Below are 19062 nucleotides of genomic sequence, written 5' to 3' on the forward strand. Positions count from 1 at the left end.
TGACTGACGTGTATTATACACTAGACTTGTGCGTTATATAATAGTTTGTGCAAAACGCGCACCTGTACCCTGCCACCGACTGCCACACACGTGCTGTTTTTAAATGCAAGCACGGACGCAATAAGAACCTAACTGGTTTTTAGGAGCGACAATTACTGAGAAGTCTGACACTATCAGACACTGCTGACTGACGTGTATTATACACTAGACTTGTGCGTTATATAATAGTTTGTGCAAAACGCGCACCTGTACCCTGCCACCGACTGCCACACACGTGCTGTTTTTAAATGCAAGCACGGACGCAATAAGAACCTAACTGGTTTTTAGGAGCGACAATTACTGAGAAGTCTGACACTATCAGACACTGCTGACTGACGTGTATTATACACTAGACTTGTGCGTTATATAATAGTTTGTGCAAAACGCGCACCTGTACCCTGCCACCGACTGCCACACACGTGCTGTTTTTAAATGCAAGCACGGACGCAATAAGAACCTAACTGGTTTTTAGGAGCGACAATTACTGAGAAGTCTGACACTATCTGGACTGTTTTACACTGTGTACACCAGCCCCAGATATGATGAAGGCTGGTATACGGTCACCACTAGGAATGGCTATATATACCCTGCCTGCCTGCCTGTATACTGCTACAATAGTCCTGACAAGGACTCTTCTGGTCACTAGCCTGTATTCCGACCTGGCTATACCCTGCCTGTATATAGCAACAATAGTCCTGAGAAGGACTCTGCTACTGTACTCCGACCTGGCTATACCCTGCCTGCCTGTATACAACTAGAATAGTCCTGAGAAGGACTTCTGGTCACACTGTTTGCAGCCCTGCTCCGGAACTAACTATAAAGGGCCGCAAAGCTTTCCCTGAATCAGCGACACTCTCCCTACACTCACTGTCAGAATAGCTGTGAGCAGAGCACAGCGCGCCGGCCTATATAAAGGCTCGGTGACGCTGTGCAGGCCGGCCAATCACTGCAATTCCACAACTAACAGGGCTGTGGCATTGCAGTGGTCTGCCAGCCAATCCCTGCATGAGGGCTGGCTCTCAAAAGAGCGCCAACATGCAGAAATGAAGACCACGAGTAAAGCACGAGTATCGCGAGATTACTCGGTCCCCGCCGAGCAGCCCGAGTACAGTGATACTCGTGCGAGTACCGAGTAGTGACAAGCATGCTCGCTCATCACTAATGATGGTGTCTCCGCGGCTTTCTTATTAGAAATTGCAAAGGGAGCTGTCAGCAGTGGATCTTGATGATTTGTCCAAGTGCATGCTGTGTGGCTGAACATTCCTAGACAATCAGTAACAACCTTATTGAAAGAATGCCAAGGCCTGTTCGTGCATCTATTTATCATACTTGATACCGAATAAATCGAGATGTTTTGAAAATGTTTCCACTTTTTCATCATTTGCATATTATTAACATGTCTATCAATCCTGTGATTTCCATAACGGCAAGATTTTTCCATCTTGGTGTTGTAGTTTCAATGTTGAGAAATGTGTAATATAAAATATTCAAGTATTTTGTGTTTTTACCATAACTGTGTTATTTTTACATCTTTATTTCCAGTACGCTAGCTTAAATTTTTCCAAAAGAATGACAGTAATGACCACTAGAATAATCATATTATATCCAATAAGGCTAAATATAAATTGAATCCAAAAATTATACATCCTTAAATTGCTGAAAAGTACAGAGCATTGGTGCCACATATCCTAAGGGGTACTTTGCACGCTGCGACATCGCTACTGCGATATTGTCGGGGTCAAATCGAAAGTGACGCACATCCGGTGCTGGTAACGACGTCACAGCGTGTAAAGCCCCGATGCGCCGATAAACGATCGCAAAAGTGTCGAAAATCAGTGATCTGTGTAGCGTCAGTCATTTTCATAATATCACACCAATAGGAGATACGATGTTGTTCCTCGTTCTTGCGGCAGCACACATCGCTGTGTGTGAAGCCGCAGGAGCGAGGAACATCTCCTTACCTGGCTACACTGGCTATGCGGAAGGAAGGAGGTGGGCGGGATGTTTACGTCCCGCTCATCTCCGCCCCTCCGCTTCTATTGGCCGCCTGCCGTGTGACGTCGCTGTGACGCCGCACGACCCGCCCCCTTAGAAAGGAGGCGGGTCGCCGGCCAGAGCGACGTCGCAGGGCAGGTAAGTGCGTGTGAAGCTGTTGTAGCGATAATGTTCACTACGGCAGCTATCACAAGATATCGCATGTGCGACGGGGGCGGGTACTATTGCGCTCGGCATCGCTAGCCGATGCTAGCGATGTCGCAACGTGCAAAGTACCCCTTAAAGTCATATATTACATGACATATTACCAGTGGAGATCAGCCACAGGAAATATGTGTAGCTAAGTTTGGCATTTTATTTTAGAGTATTCACCTTTTTCTGAAATAAATAAAATAACAAATTTTTTTTGTATTTGTTCCATCTTTGTAGTGACATTGTTGGATTCACTCATTTGTCCAGCTCCAGTACACCTTATCAGGTGGTAGATTTCCTTAACAAACTCTACACTACCTTTGATGATATCATTGACAACTATGGTGTATATAAAGTGGAGACAATAGGTGATGCCTGTAAGTAATTTTCAAAATATTCAAAAGTGGGAACTATTGCTTTTCTTATTTGCAAGTCAAATACACCAAGATTAAAGGAGAGCTCCAACTAAGTTAACATCACGTTTTAGCCATCCATCTGCATGACAATGATGACAAAATCCCATTTTTTAGGCCTTCAGACATACAGTAAGCCCCAACCTTGTGTTAAAGGAGTACTCTGGGATACCACAGATGTGCTATGTAAAGTCCCAGAGGGCAGGGAAAGTGGAAAGAACAGCTTCTTCGTCACATTGAACTACAGTTATTGTAAGTGTAGCACCCCTGAGACCCTCAAGGCACTACAGGGAACTGCATCCTCTCGGGGATGCTGGACCTACCCCCTGGGACCTGGAGTACCAGTGCCGATTCCACCAAAAAGACATCTAAATCCTAGTTCTCTTCTCCACACTGGGCATAGAGGGTTAACCACGTAAGAGGATGGTCGCCATGTGAACGAGTCCCTTGGTATAGCCAGCCTAGTGGGAGGGGTCAGCAGTCAGACAGTTATTAGTTGGGAGCACACAGGAGAGGTGCGCGGACGTGCTGGAGCTGAGTCTGTGTAACGGTGACCCTGGGGGCACAGGAGAGAGGTTGTCAGGACGGGTACCGAGATACCGTTGGAACCGGAGTACGAACGGGGCACAGGGCCCTAGGTCAAGCGCAAGTTTTACACTGTTTGGCAAATTCCTGCACAGTGAGGGCACCTTCACGGACTTCACCGAACCAAATAATCTGGGGGCATCAGTCGTAAACTAGGATCGGTGTTCAGACACTTACCTCCCCGCACGGTCCGCACCAAAAGGGTACAGTCTCCTTCTCCGTACGGCGGGCAGTGCGGACCGTGTGGGGAGGTAAGTGACTAGTTTACCTAGTCGGGGTTCCTCAAACGCTCCACGCTACAAGTACTCAATCTACAGAGCGTGCCGGGGACAGAGCAACCTGGGTCACTACATTGGCACTGGTCCTCCCGGGACCTGAACCAGCAATACCTGGGTCCACAGTAAGTAGAGACTGTTGAAGACAACCTGGTGTGGTCTCCATTATTGCCTCATTACATCTCCCAGGCACAGCCCTACCTGCAGAGGGCCTACCATCACAGCTGCCACTACCACCAGCCCTGGGAGTACCTACATTGAGCAACGGTGGTTCTCCATCCTTAACCGCAACCCGCAGGTTGCGTCACATGACAATAACTTATTTCCCCTGTAAATAACCCCCATTAACAAAAGGGGCCCAGAGCACGGGACCGGGCAACAGCCACCAGAGTGACATTCCCATTTGTTACTACCTGGGACCGAGTACCCCCTTCTCTGGGTGCTACATAAGGATAATAGAACTGCACTGTGCATCTCATCTTTATAGTTTACTAGCTGTATTATGCGGTGTTGCCTGGGATAGTAACTGTCTCTCTGTCTCTCTCCCAGTCTTTCTGTCTTTCTCTGTCTGTCTCTGTCTGTCTGTCTGTCTCTGTCTGTCTCTGTGTCTGTGTCTTTCTGTCTGTGTGTCTGTCTCTGTCTGAATCTGTCTGTCTCTGTGTGTCTGTCTCTTTCCCTGTCTGTCTCTGTGTGTCTGTCTTTTTCCCTGTCTCTCTATCCATGTGTGTCTCTGTCTCTATCCATGTGTGTCTCTGTTGCTATCCATGTCTGTCTGTGTTGATCTCTCTCTGAGTCTATCTCTCTGTCTGTGTCTATTTCTCTCTCTGTGTCTATCTCTCTGTCTGTCTCTATCAGTGTCTTTGTCTGTGTCTGTCTCTCTCTCTATCTCTGTATCTGTTTGTCAGTCTCTTTCCCCATTTGTCTCATTCTCCATCTGTCTCTTTCCCCATCTGTCTGTTTCCCCATCTGTCTCTTTCCCCATCTGTCTCTTTCCCCGTCTGTCTCTTTCCCCATCTGTCTCTTTCCCCGTCTGTCTCTTTCCCCATCTGTCTCTTTCCCCATCGGTCTCTTTCCCCATCTGTCTCTTTCCCCGTCTGTCTCTTTCCCCGTCTGTCTCTTTCCCCGTCTGTCTCTTTCCCCATCTGTCTCTTTCCCCGTCTGTGTCTTTCCCCGTCTGTCTCTTTCCCCATCTGTCTCTTTCCCCATCTGTCTCTTTCCCCGTCTGTCTCTTTCCCCGTCTGTCTCTTTCCCCGTCTATCTTGTTCCAGGTCTGTCTCGTTCCAGGTCTGTATCTTTCCCTGTCTGTCTCTATCGATGTGTGTCTCTGTTGCTATCCATGTCTGTCTGTGTTGATCTCTCTCTGAGTCTATCTCTCTGTCTGTGTCTATTTCTCTGTCTGTTTGTGTCAATCTCTCTGTCTGTCTCTGTATCAGTGTCTCTGTCTGTGTCTGTCTGTCTATCTCTATCTCTATATCTGTCTGTCAGTCTCTTTCCCCGTCTGTCTCTTTCCCCATCTGTCTCTTTCCCCATCTGTCTCTTTCCCCATCTGTCTCTTTCCCCGTCTGTCTCTTTCCCCATCTGTCTCTTTCCCCATCTTTCTCTTTCCCTGTCTGTCTTGTTCCGGGTCTGTCTCGTTCCAGGTCTGTCTCTTTCCCTGTCTGTCTCTTTCCTTGTCGCCGTCTCTTTCCCTGTCTCCGTCTCTTTCCCTGTCTTCTTCCTTGTCTCTGTGTTTTTCGCTGTTTTTGTCTCTTTCCTTGTTTTTGTCTCTTTCCCTGTCTGTCTCTTTCCCTGTCTGTCTCTTTCCCTGTCTCTGTGTCTTTCCCTGTCTCTTTCCATCTCTTTCTTTCCCTGTCTGTCTCTCTCTTTCCCTGTCTGTCTCTTTTCCTGTCTGCCTGTCTCTTTCCCTGTCTGTCTGTCTCTTTCCATGTTTGCCTCTGTCTGTACCTATGTCTGTTTCCTTTCCTGTCTTCCTCTCTCTCTCTGTCTGTCTCTTTCTGTCTCTCTCTATCCGTCTCCCCGCCAACATCTTATTAGCTCACACAGAAGCTTCTTATACTAACAATTTATTTTGTTCCTATAGAAATCACTCACAGCTGCTTTTAATAACTTGTAGGTCACAGCTCCATTAACTTTAATGGAGGCAGGTTTTTTTGGAGAGTAACTGTAAAGCGCGTTGTTAAATTTTTTGGTCAAAACATAGTCTATGATGTTCCCTGAGTCACATGAGACGTTTGTGCAAAATTTTGTGATTACAAATGCGACGGTGCGGATTCCTTTAGCGGACATACACACACACATACATACACACACATTCCCACATACATACACTAAGCTTTATATATTAGACTAGCTGTAGTACCCGGTGTTGCCCAGGATAGTAACTAAGCGTCTCTCACTTGCCCTCTCTCCCACTCTCTCTTTTTTTCCTCTTTGTCTGTTTGTCTCCCTCAAAGTCTGTCTGCCTCCCTCTCTGTCTGTCTCCCTCTCTGTATTTGTCTGCCTCTATCTCTCTCTCTGTGTCTGTGTGTGTCCATGTGTGGCACCCCAGGGTTGCCACAGTAACAACACAAAGGGTTAACTCCCCACACACAACACCAAGACCTCCTGGCCAGAAGGGGGAGACCAAGATGCTTCCCTGTACATTCTGGTGGGGGGGGAGGAAATGGTCAGAAGTGGTTTCAGTTTGGAAGTTCAGTGCAGAGCACTGAGGAGACAGGATCTCTGGAGGTTGGAAGCTGGCTTTAGCTCACCTCAGGATCCACTGACCAATTCCAGGCCTAGCTGAGGGTCTGAGGAAAGGAGAAAGCGTACACAAAGGAACATTCCTGGGAGACAGAGCATTGCAGGGCTCATCCCCAGTGGAGCACACAGAACGGATGCTGGATCCGAGACTGCAGGTTACATACTGCACAGTTACCACCAGATAAGTGAAGATTCCAGATCTTTCACCTGTACCACAGACACAAGCAACAAGCGCAGAGTTCAGGAACATACTAGGAAGGACTCGAGTTGCCTGTCAGGTCGGTACCTAGGAGCAGAGCAGAGCAGAGCCAGCTGCATAGTTCACTCAGCAGCGGGGCCACAGACACACAGTGCAGGCAAGGAAGCCAAAACGGCCCGGCTGGGTGGGAGAAGCCCTGAACCCCTCACAGACTCCGTGGACAGTACTCTGCTGAATGCCATCTACAGTAAAGGACAAAGAAACTGCAAAACCGTGAGTCTGCCTGTTTATTGTGCTCGTGTCCTGCTCCCCCCCCCATAGACTAACACACTGCCCCGGGGAAAAGGCTCTACCCGTGGGGAGCCGTCCCATCTCAAGCTGCCTTCCATCACCCCGGAGGTTCTGCAGCAGCGGTGGTCATCTCTGATCACATTCCACGGGTGGCGTCACGAACATAACCCCCCTTTTTATTGTGGAACCAGGGAGCACGGACCGGGTCACGACACCGTGATCCCCTTTCCAGAAGCGACCCCTTGGCCCGGTTCTGGGTATCTCCTTAACCCCTGGCGACACAACTTTGGCGTCACGAACAGGATCCGGACTGGACCCGGCTGCAACCCGGGTGACGTGTGCCTGTAAAGACTTATTGCATCGCATAAAAGACTTGCACTGTGAATTGTTGCAACAAAGAACGGACTTTAAACTTTGCAAAGATACCTGGAAAAATCCAAAAACATCATTGGTAACATTTTCCAGGCGCCATCTTTAATCGCGCCATTAGCTGCTACGCGCGGGAGAACAGTGCGCCTAAACTAAGACTCCGCCCACCGCTTGCAGAGGAGGTGCGCTCGGTGCTGCGACCCGAACGAAAACGCAGAAAAGTGTCCCAGGCTTGCTGTCAAGAAGACTGGTGAAATTAACTAAGGGGGCGCAAAGATGTCGCAGCAGGGAGACGCTGTTGTACCCGGCGGTGCAGCGGCACCTATCATGCCGTTCCTGATGCCGTACACCCCGGGTGCAGTGTGGCTGCCGCAGTACTCAGGTGAGCCCAACACACTTAATGACTTTATCGGAAAGCTAAAAATCTACTACAGCATGTACCCCCTGACAGAAGCCCAGCGTGTTGGTATGCTTATGGGACAGTTAACTGGCAATGCCCAGCGGGAGGCTACATCCTGGCCGGATGATGCAAAGGACACTGTAGAGCATATAATAGCTGGACTAAAAGCAGCTTTTGAATCCACTGCTGGCAGCCGGGCTAAAATGAGGTTCTTTGGATGCAAGCAAAAACCTAGAGAGAGCGCAAGAGACTTTGCCTTAAACTTGCAGGAGGCGCTCAGAGCACTTAAATTAGCAGAACCTGCCTTAGCCCCTGGAGCAGATAAGCTGCTGATAGACCAATTCCTGGATGGACTCTCATCCCCTTCCCACCGGGGACAACTGAGCATGATGGTGATCCAGGATCCAGGGCTAACATTTGCCCAGCTAAAGGATAGAGCCATCCGCCTCCAGCAGGTGGAGGAGCCGCAGGATATAGACTCTGTTCAACACCTTACAGCGGCACCCCAGCAGCCAGTAGTGCCGGTGACATCGGCCATGTCAGCGGCTGCTGCTAACCACCTGGAGCCGATCACTAATGAGGCTCTACATCAAAAGCTTGAAGCCCTTACAGACACTGTTGCTTCCATGGCTAGAATCGTCCAGGAGCTGCGTGGATCCAAGTCTGCACCCAAGATTGAGCTGGCGACCAGCAAGGAGGATGTCCCATGGATGAGGCCTAGGAGATACCAAGCGACGAGAGGACGACCCAGCGACCGCTACCAGCCGGATGGACAGCCCATTTGCCGCCGTTGCAATGAGCCAGGTCACTTTGCCCGTGAATGTGCTTTAAATGGGGATCCCCTGGGGAGGCGGGCCGCTCCTCAGGAATGAACTCTCAAGGTCCCTCACCCTGGCACGACAAGTATGTGGGGGGACGTCCAGTCATCCCCATCGTGCTGGATGGCATTCCGCTCAACGCCTTGCTGGACACTGGTTCCCAAATATCATCAATTCCGCATGTCCTTTATAAGAGGTACTGGGCTGATTCAGACGTTAGCAGTGGTCCATCTAATGTTGCATTGAATATATGGGCTAGCAATGGTGAATTAGTACCACAGGTTGGTTTCAGAGAAATGACCATTAAGATTGGGAGAGTAGAATTGCAGAATCAGGGTATTATCATTGTTGATGTTGACCGACGAGAACGTGAACCAACTATGCTGCTAGGAATGAATGTAATTGAAAATTGTTTTGCAGAGGTAATTACTGTCTTGCAGCAGATCGTCGAGACTGCCAAACCTGGGCAACAGAGACTCCTGCAGAAGGAAATTAAAGCCTTGATGCTGAAGCAGCAGGTAGAAATGTCAGGAGGTGAAATTGGCAGTGCAAGGGTAAGTGACCCAATACCTATTGTAATTCCTCCCAAAACTGAAATGCTGGTCTGGTGTAGAGCCGCAATAGGCATCAGAGGGCGAGACTATCAGGCCCTGGTAGAACCCGTGTACTCAGACAGTAGGCCCACTGTATTGACGGCCAGAGGAATAGTTGAGGTACACAGGGGAAGAGTGCCAATACGCCTTCTAAATTGTGGGGAAGATGAGGTCACCCTACCAAAGTATGCTACCATGGCTAAGCTATATACGGTTGATAACAACGCCATCACCACCGTTGAGCCCTTGAAGCCGTCAAGTCAGGCGGAAGACAATGGCTCAGAGGGAAAGCTGGAGGATTGGTGCCAAAAGCTACATGTAGGTACCGATTCTACACCCTCCCATCAAAAGCATGGAGTATACCGAGTAGTGAAAGAATATGAACAAATATTCAGCAAACACCCATTAGACTTTGGGCAGATCAAAGGGGTAGAGCACACTATACCCACAGGTAACCATCCACCCATAAAGGAGAGGTATAGACTAGTACCACCGGCTCACTACCAATGCGCCAAAGACATGCTCAAAGAAATGAAAGAAGCAGGGGTAATAAGAGACAGTTGTAGCCCCTGGGCAGCCCCACTAGTGCTAGTTAAGAAAAAAGATGGGACCATGAGGATGTGTGTAGACTACAGACGGATCAACCGCATTACACACAAGGATGCATACCCATTACCTAGGATAGAAGAGTCATTGGCTGCATTAAAATCCGCTACTTACTTTTCCACCCTAGATCTGACTAGTGGGTATTGGCAAGTTCCTGTGGCAGAGGCTGATAAGGAGAAGACAGCATTCACCACACCGATGGGCCTCTGTGAGTTCAATTGTATGCCGTTTGGACTCTGCAACGCACCTGGAACCTTCCAGCGAATGATGGAGTGCTGCCTAGGACATAAGAACTTTGAAACTGTCCTCCTGTACCTGGATGACGTCATAGTCTACTCCAAGACCTATGAACAGCATCTACAAGACCTGGCAGAAGTGTTTGAAGCCTTATCTGGATATGGCATGAAAATCAAGCCATCCAAGTGTCACCTTCTAAAGCCAAGGGTACAGTACCTGGGACATGTCGTGAGCTCAGAAGGGGTAGCACCAGATCCTGAAAAAGTTACCGTGATCAGAGATTGGCCGAGACCCACCAGCGTGAAAGAGGTGAGGCAATTCCTGGGACTGGTGGGCTACTATAGAAGATTTATAAAAGGGTTCACGAAGCTAGCAGCTCCCCTACAAGACATCCTGGTAGGACAGTCAAAGAAGTCTGCAGCCCGAAATCCTCCTTTCCAGTGGAGTGATGAGAGAGAAGAGTCCTTTAAGAAGTTGAAGTGGGCACTGACAGGAGAAGAGATCCTGGCATATCCAGATTACCATCAACCCTTCATTTTGTACACGGATGCCAGCAACGTGGGACTGGGAGCAGTATTGTCTCAAAAGCAGGAAGGCAAGGAGAAAGTTATTGCCTTTGCAAGCAGGAAGCTCCGGCCTACAGAAAGAAACCCAGAGAATTACAGCTCCTTCAAGTTAGAACTACTGGCAGTAGTTTGGGCTGTAACAGAGCGTTTCAAACACTACCTGGCAGCTGCAGAATTTACCATCTTTACTGACAACAATCCGTTGACCCACCTGGACTCTGCAAAACTAGGTGCGCTGGAACAGCGATGGATAGCCCGACTGTCAAACTACAACTTTGTCATCAAGTACAGGGCAGGCCACAAGAATGGGAATGCGGATGCCTTATCCCGGATGCCACACTCGGGGAACGTGGAAGAGGAACCGGAGGGACTGGAAGAAATTGAGCTGCCGGCCTTTCACCGTCCTAAGGTGGGACAGTATCAACCGAGTGTCTACCAAAAACAACAGCAGGCAACTCTCAACCCATTAGCACACCACGGATGGGCTGACACACAAGACAGCGATCCAGCTGTGAAGCTAGTGAAAGAACTACTTACACAACAAGGTGCATACCCTAATCAGAATGCCCCAGCTGAGACACAACATCTCTGGAAAGAGAGAGGTAAATTGTTCCTGTACCAAGGGAAGCTCTGTAGAAGGCACACCAATCCAAAAACACATGAGTTGGTCTGGCAGATCATCGTGCCCAAGAGAGACGTCAAGATGGTTCTGGAAGCTTACCACGACGGTGCTGGTCATTTTGGTTGGAAAAAGTTGGAAGTGCTCTTAAGAGAAAGATTCTACTGGGTTGGCATGAGAAAATCAATTGAAGATTGGTGTAGAAAATGCGGACCGTGCAACCTCAGAAGAAAGGATCAACAGAACCAGAGAGCTCCACTCCAGTCCATAGTAACCAAGCAACCACTCGAGCTAGTCGCATTAGACCACGTCAAGTTGTCACCAAGCCGGTCCGGCTATGTCTATGCCTTAACCATCGTGGACCATTACTCACGCTTCTTAGTGGTGGTACCCGTGAAAGACCTTACAGCTAGAACAGCAGCTAAAGCATTCCAGACGTACTTTTGCAGACCCCATGGTTACCCAGAACAAGTCCTTGCAGATCAAGGTCCAGCTTTCGAATCACAGATCTTCCAAGAATTCTGCAACATGTATGGCTGTAAAAAGATCCGCACAACAGCATACCATCCCCAAACAAATGGCTTATGTGAGAAGATGAACCATATTGTGATTGACCTGTTGAAGACCTTACCAGAGTCAGAAAGAAATCAATGGCCAGAGAAATTGCCAGACTTGGTGGACTTGTACAATCATGTCCCGGTGAGTTCTACAAACTGCACCCCCGCTTACCTTATGCGTGCAAGGCCCGGTAAACTGCCAATTGATCTAGATATGGGAATTCTGAAGCCAGATGTAGAAGTTCAAGAATCCAATTGGGATACCCTACGTCAGCAGCAGTATCGCCAAGTACAAGAGTGCGTAGAGAAAAGTCTCCAACAAGCTAGGGGAAGACAGGAGAGAACCTTCAACCAGCATGCTCTAGCAACCCCATTGCAACCTGGTGACCAAGTTCTCAAGAGGAAACGGCGCACAAACAAATTGGATAATCAGTGGGAAACCACCCCATATACAGTCTTACCATCCAATATGGATAATCCCAAAGTATGTCTCATCAGTAAGGATGAAGGAAGGACATCAGCTGTCGTGTCAAGAGATCAACTCAAACCGTGTCCTGAAACCCTGAAGACACCAGAAGTCACCTTACCCATACAGGTACAACCTGTCAAGAAGGAAGAAGATGTATTCCATACAGTCTTAGGAGATTTCCCAAAAACATGGCCAAATTACTATGGAGCAGTAGTAGTCCCAATGATCGCCTTCCCTCAAGTGGTGGAACCACAATCAAAACCCATACCACAAGAAGTCTCAAGACAAGAAGAACTGGAAGTTGAAACCGTAGAGGAAGAACAGATTCCTGGTCCCAGTGAGCTTGCCAGTCCTACAGTCAGCCCCCCATCCTCACAAGTACCAGAAACACCAAATAGGTACACTTCCACTCACACCATTATGCTAAGTACACCCAGTACACCAGCAGTACGCAGGTCACAGCGTAGTACTCAGGGTCAGATACCAGCAAGATATAAAGACTAATGTGGAATTGCATATAAAATGTACATATGTTATAATGTTTATGGGAAAAACCGTAACAGTTTAGTGTACAGAAAAGGTGAGAGAAGAGTGGTGTAAGGTGGCAGCACGGAGAGTTACAACTTGATCACATGTTGGTGGCCCGAGGGCCGTGAGGCCTACTGCACTTACGACCAGAGTAGAGACACCTTTAAGAAGTGTTTGTTGATTGAAATGTTTATTTAATTGCAACGTTAAGACCAAAAGCCCAGTACCTACAGAGACTATACTGTATGAACACTTATATATTTTTGAACATTTTGGACTCTTTTTGAGCTTTAAGGTTTTTGTACTTTTTCCTTTTGAGACTCTGTATTTATATATACACTTGTTGTTCATAACTTGTTTGTTTGTTTCACAGTCCCGGAGTACTGTTCTTCACTAAGGGGGAATGTGGCACCCCAGGGTTGCCACAGTAACAACACAAAGGGTTAACTCCCCACACACAACACCAAGACCTCCTGGCCAGAAGGGGGAGACCAAGATGCTTCCCTGTACATTCTGGTGGGGGGGGGAGGAAATGGTCAGAAGTGGTTTCAGTTTGGAAGTTCAGTGCAGAGCACTGAGGAGACAGGATCTCTGGAGGTTGGAAGCTGGCTTTAGCTCACCTCAGGATCCACTGACCAATTCCAGGCCTAGCTGAGGGTCTGAGGAAAGGAGAAAGCGTACACAAAGGAACATTCCTGGGAGACAGAGCATTGCAGGGCTCATCCCCAGTGGAGCACACAGAACGGATGCTGGATCCGAGACTGCAGGTTACATACTGCACAGTTACCACCAGATAAGTGAAGATTCCAGATCTTTCACCTGTACCACAGACACAAGCAACAAGCGCAGAGTTCAGGAACATACTAGGAAGGACTCGAGTTGCCTGTCAGGTCGGTACCTAGGAGCAGAGCAGAGCAGAGCCAGCTGCATAGTTCACTCAGCAGCGGGGCCACAGACACACAGTGCAGGCAAGGAAGCCAAAACGGCCCGGCTGGGTGGGAGAAGCCCTGAACCCCTCACAGACTCCGTGGACAGTACTCTGCTGAATGCCATCTACAGTAAAGGACAAAGAAACTGCAAAACCGTGAGTCTGCCTGTTTATTGTGCTCGTGTCCTGCTCCCCCCCCATAGACTAACACACTGCCCCGGGGAAAAGGCTCTACCCGTGGGGAGCCGTCCTATCTCAAGCTGCCTTCCATCACCCCGGAGGTCCTGCAGCAGCGGTGGTCATCTCTGATCACATTCCACGGGTGGCGTCACGAACATAACCCCCCTTTTTATTGTGGAACCAGGGAGCACGGACCGGGTCACGACACCGTGATCCCCTTTCCAGAAGCGACCCCTTGGCCCGGTTCTGGGTATCTCCTTAACCCCTGGCGACACACATGTCTGTGTGTCTCTGTGTGTATCTGTCTCTGTCTGTGTGTCTCTTTCTGTGTGTCTCTGTCTCTGTATGTCTGTCTCTGTATGTCTGTCTCTGTGTGTCTGTCTCTGTGTCTGTCTGTGTGTCTCTGCCTGTGTGTCTCTCTGTGTGTGTTTTTTATTTGCAAGTCAATTACACCAAGGTTAAAGGAGAGCTCCAACTAAGATTGTTAACATCACGTTTATGCCATCCATCTGCTTCATGAATATTAATGGCCTTGTTAGCAGATATAACCAAGTCCCATTTTTCAGGCATTCAGACATAAGCCCCAACACAATGTTAAATTGTTATTCTGGGATACCACAGATGTGCTATGCAAAGTCCCAGAGGGGAGGGGAAGTGGCAAGAACAGCTCCTGCGTCATATTGAATTACAGTTATTATAAGGATAATAGAACTGCACTGTGCATCTCATCTTTATAGTTTGAGGGCAGGTAGAGTAGAAGGATTTTTTTTATCTCTGTGGAGTATCCTTTTAACATAGCCTATATGGTCTGTGGTCAGCAGGATATGACAAAATATTTTTGTTTGAATATAACTCCTTTTTAAAGAACATACTTCATTTGTTAGAAAAAGCTTGTATGTGCTGTGCTTGTGTTAAAAGGAATCTGTCATCAAGTTTTGCTACCCCATCTGAGAAAAAATGATTTAGGAGCAGAGACCCTGATTCCACTGATGTATCACTGTGATGCTAGTCACTTACACATGGGCAGGTCTGAAGGTAGGGAAGTCAGATAATCCAGGGTCAGGTATCAGGAGAGCTCATCATGGATTCAGGGAGTAAACTGAGGCAGAGTCAGGTAACGGTCCGCAGTAAGAAAACAATGATCAGAACAAGCAGAACACACAACCATAGGCTAACAGAACTACTCTATGGGTACTGTTCCACTTGCGATTTTCATGTGCGAGTGCAATCCAAAAAAACATCGGATTGCACTCGAACCAGTGCAATGGGGCAGCGTTCATTTGCGATTGATTTCTCATGCCACAGCGGCATGCAGAATGAATCGCATCATGCTGCATTTGGCAGCGAGTCTCAGCTCACGCACCCCCATACAAGTCTATGGGTGCTTGGGAAACATCATACTGCACTCGCATGTACTCTGAGTGCAGGGCGATGTACGCAGAGACAAGCAGCGGAGGAGATGGGGAGAACGTGCTCCCTCCCTCTTCTCCGCAGTCGCAAGACCCTCCGCTGACGCTCGCAGCAGAGGGTCATTAGTATATTGCTTGCGATGCTCTTGCATCGGAAGCTGTGCGCAAGTGGAAAAGTACCCTAACAGACTGTATGGCAAAGTTCTGGGAGAGACTGCTGAGCTAAGTAGCTGGGCAATCACTAGGAAGCTGGAACACCTGAAAAACCCAGCATCACCCGGAGCCAAATTGGATGACTGCACTGTCATTCAACTCCCTGACAGATCAGCACGGCCAGATACCAGTCAGCATGCAATGCCTCATTGTGTCCTTGATGCACTGCGCTCAAGAATAGTGTCAATCACTTACCAGGCTGCTTACTGTCATTTTGATATTATCACTGCTTCTCTTCTGGAGATCTCACAGTTGTCTGAATGCTGAACTCTGTATAAAACTGCCCACATCATTGATTGGCAGCTTTCTGTGTACACTGTGCACAGGCAGATACACTGGCATGCAAAAGTTTGGGCACCCCTGTTCAAAATTACTGTTATTGTGAACAGTTAAGCAAGTTGAAGATAAAGTGATCTTTAAGAGATATGGTTAAAGATTACATATTTCTTTTGCATTTCAGGCAAGAATTTTTTTCAAATTTCATTTTTTTTAAATTAACAAAAAAGGAAAATGGGCTGATGCAAAAGTTTGGGCACCCTTCGTGGTAAGTACCTAGTTGCACCCCCTTTGGCAGGTATCACAGCTTGTCGACACTTTTTGTAGCTAACCAAGATTATTTCATTTTTGGTTTGAGAGATTTTCATCACTTCTTCCTTGGAAAAGTCTTCCAGTTTTATGAGATCCCTGGCTCGCCTTGCATGCACTGCTCATTTGAGGTCTAGTCATAGATTTTCAATGATGTTCAGATCAGGGCACTGTGAGGGCCATTGTAAAACCTTCAGCTTACGCCTTTTGAGGTAGTCTGTTGTAGATTTTGACATGTGTTTAAGCTCATTATCCATATGTAGAAGCTATCCTTTTTTCACCTTCAGCTTTTTTACACATGGTGTTGTTTGAATCAAGAATTTATTGAAATTTCATTGAATCCATTCTAGCTGTGAAATGTTCCTTGTGCCATTAGCTGCTAACAACCCCAAAGCATGAGTAATCCACCTCCATGCTTAATGGTTGGTGATATGTTCTCTTCATTAATTTCTATGCCCTTTTTTCTCCACACATACAGTACAGCCCAAAAGTTTGGACACACCTTCTCATCTCTAGAACAACTATTAAGAGGAGACTTTGTGCAGCAGGCCTTCAGGGTAAAATAGCTGCTAGGAAACCACTGCTAAGGTCAGGCAACAAGCGGAAGAGACTTGTTTGGGCTAAAGAACACAAGGAATGGACATTAGACCAGTGGAAATCTGTGCTTTGGTCTGATGAGTCTAAATTTGAGATCTTTGGATCCAACCACCGTGTCTTTGTGCGACGCAGAAAAGGTAAACGGATGGACTCTACATGTCTGGTTCCCACCATGAAGCATGGAGGAGGAGGTGTGATGGTGTGGGGGTGCTTTGCTGGTGACACTGTTGGGGATTTATTCAAAATTAAAAGCATACAGAACCAGCATGGCTACCATAGCATCTTGCAGCGGCGTGCTTTTCCATCCGGTTTGCGTTTAGTTGGACCATCATTTATCTATCAACAGGACAATTACCCCAAACACACCAAAAGGCTGTGTAAGGGCTATTTGACTAAGAAGGAGAGTGATGGGGTTGCTACGCCAGATGACCTGGTCTCCACAGACACCAGACCTGAACTCAATCGAGATGGTTTGGGGTGAGCTGGACCACAGAGTGAAGACAAAAGGGCCAAGAAGTGATAAGCATCTCTGGAACTCCTTCAAGACTGTTGGAAAACCATTTCCGGTGACTACCTCTTGAAGCTCATCAAGAGAATGCCAAGAGTGTGCAAAGCAGTAATCAAAGCAAAAGGTGGCTACTTTGAAGAACCTAGAATATAAGACATATTTTCAGTTGTTTCACACTTTTTTAAGTATTTCATTCCACATGTGTTAATTCATAGTTTTGATGCCTTCAGTGTGAATCTACAACTTTTAGTCATGAAAATAAAGAAAACTCTTTGTATGAGAAGTTGTGTCCAAACTTTTGGTCTGTACTCTACATTTGATCATTGAGCAGAATTCTATTTTATCTTCAGGACTTGTTTCCAAAATCCAGCAGGCTTGTTTAGATGTTCTTTTGCATATTTCTGACGCTGAATTTTATGGTGAGGAAGCAGGAGAGTTTTTCTTTTGATGACTCTTCTATGAAAGCCATATTTGTGCAGGTGTTTCTGAACAGTAGAACAATATACCACAACTCTAGAGTCTGCTAAATCTTCCTGAAGGTCTTTTGCAGTCAGTCAAGTGGGGGTTCTGATTTGCCTCTCAAGCAATCCTATGAGCAGCTTTCACAGAAATTTGAAGTTGAAAAGAAGATGTCTTCTGCAAATAGATAATAATCCTACGCACATGTCAAAATCCACAATGGACTTCCTCAAAAGGTGGAAGCTGTAGATTTTACAATGACTCTCACAGTCTCCTGATCTGAACATCATATCTAAGGCTAGACCTCAAAAGAATAGTGCATGCAACACGACTCGGGAATCTCACAGAAGTGGAAGACTTTTCCAAGGAAGAATGAATTATAATCCCTCAAACAAGAATTCAAAGATTCTTGGCCGTCTACTAAAAGTGTTTATAAGCTGTGATACTTTCCAAAAGGGGTTCTACTAGGCACTTTACCATGTAGTGTGCCAAAATCTTTGCATTGTCCCATTCTCCTTTTTTGTTAATTTAAGAATGAAAAAGATTAAAATATGTATTTGCCTAAATACAAAGGAAATGTGTAATCTTTAACTTCATGGCTTTTAACCATAATGTCATGTTCACATAGCTTAACTGTTTATAATAACAGCAATTTTGACCAGAGGTGACCAAACATTTGCATAATACTGTAGCTGCTAATCAGTGGTGGGGATTGCATCATTCTGACCTCATGAATATGGAGGACTATGTGACAGCAGGTCTACTAATCCTCTAGTGATAATCTCCTCTTGATAAAACAGTTATTTTATAACGTATGGCCAGCGTTTTTTAGCCCTTTTAGCCTTTGATTTCACAAAAAAAATGCATGGGACGAAAATGCGTCAAAACCACATGGGTTTTTTAAATTGCGTTTTCTGCATGCTGCAGGTTTTTGTCAATCCAAAACTGCAGGCAAAAATAAAGCAACGTTCGCACAGCATTTCTGAATTCTCATAGACATAGCTGGGAGAAGGAAAGACATGCAGTTTTGGGCAACAAAGTGCACCAAAAAACACGTCAAAAAATGTAGTATACGCACACAGCCTAAGTGACTCATTTCTGGAATCAGTGTTTCTGTCTCTAAATTATGCTGCTTTTAGATTATGTGGCAACAACCTGGAGACATATTCTCTTTAAGGGTAGACAATCACTTTAATGGTGCAACAATTGTCTAAAAAGCACTGGTAAGAAATCCCATTCTGGATTATCAGACTGTGTAAACAATTTAATTATCTCGTGATTAAATAGTTTAAAAATTGCAAAACAAATCATTGTTTCCAGCAGCACATCATTAGGAGGGCATGTATGTCATAAGCAGGGGCTGTAACAATGATAATATGATGTATGGAGACAGATCATTATGTTTCTATTAGTAATTATTATTATTTATTATTATTATAGCGCCATTTATTCCATGGTGCTTTACAAGTGAAAAGTGTAGACATAAAAAACACGTACAGCAATCATTAACAATACAAGGCACAGACTGGTATAGGAGGAGAGAGGACCCTGCCCGCGAGGGCTCACAGTCTACAGGGGATGGGTGAGGATACAGTAGGTGAGGACAGAGCTGGTTGCGCAGTGGTCTACTGGTCTGAGGGTTCTTGTAGGTTGTAGGCTTGTCGGAACAGGTGGGTCTTGAGGTTCCTTT

General features: G+C 46.7%; 1 protein-coding gene across 1 annotated transcript in view; it reads left to right on the top strand.

Moving 5' to 3' along the window:
* Window positions 1-19062, top strand: part of LOC142310926 (uncharacterized) — a 375823-nt gene that overhangs the window by 341361 nt on the left and 15400 nt on the right. The window contains exon 21 of the mRNA XM_075348804.1: window positions 2464-2603. Within this exon, the coding sequence (XP_075204919.1) occupies window positions 2464-2603 (140 nt within the window). The remainder of the gene's footprint in view (window positions 1-2463; window positions 2604-19062) is intronic.

The sequence above is a fragment of the Anomaloglossus baeobatrachus genome, chromosome 1, assembly GCF_048569485.1.
Source record: "Anomaloglossus baeobatrachus isolate aAnoBae1 chromosome 1, aAnoBae1.hap1, whole genome shotgun sequence".
Classification (NCBI taxonomy): domain Eukaryota; kingdom Metazoa; phylum Chordata; class Amphibia; order Anura; family Aromobatidae; genus Anomaloglossus; species Anomaloglossus baeobatrachus.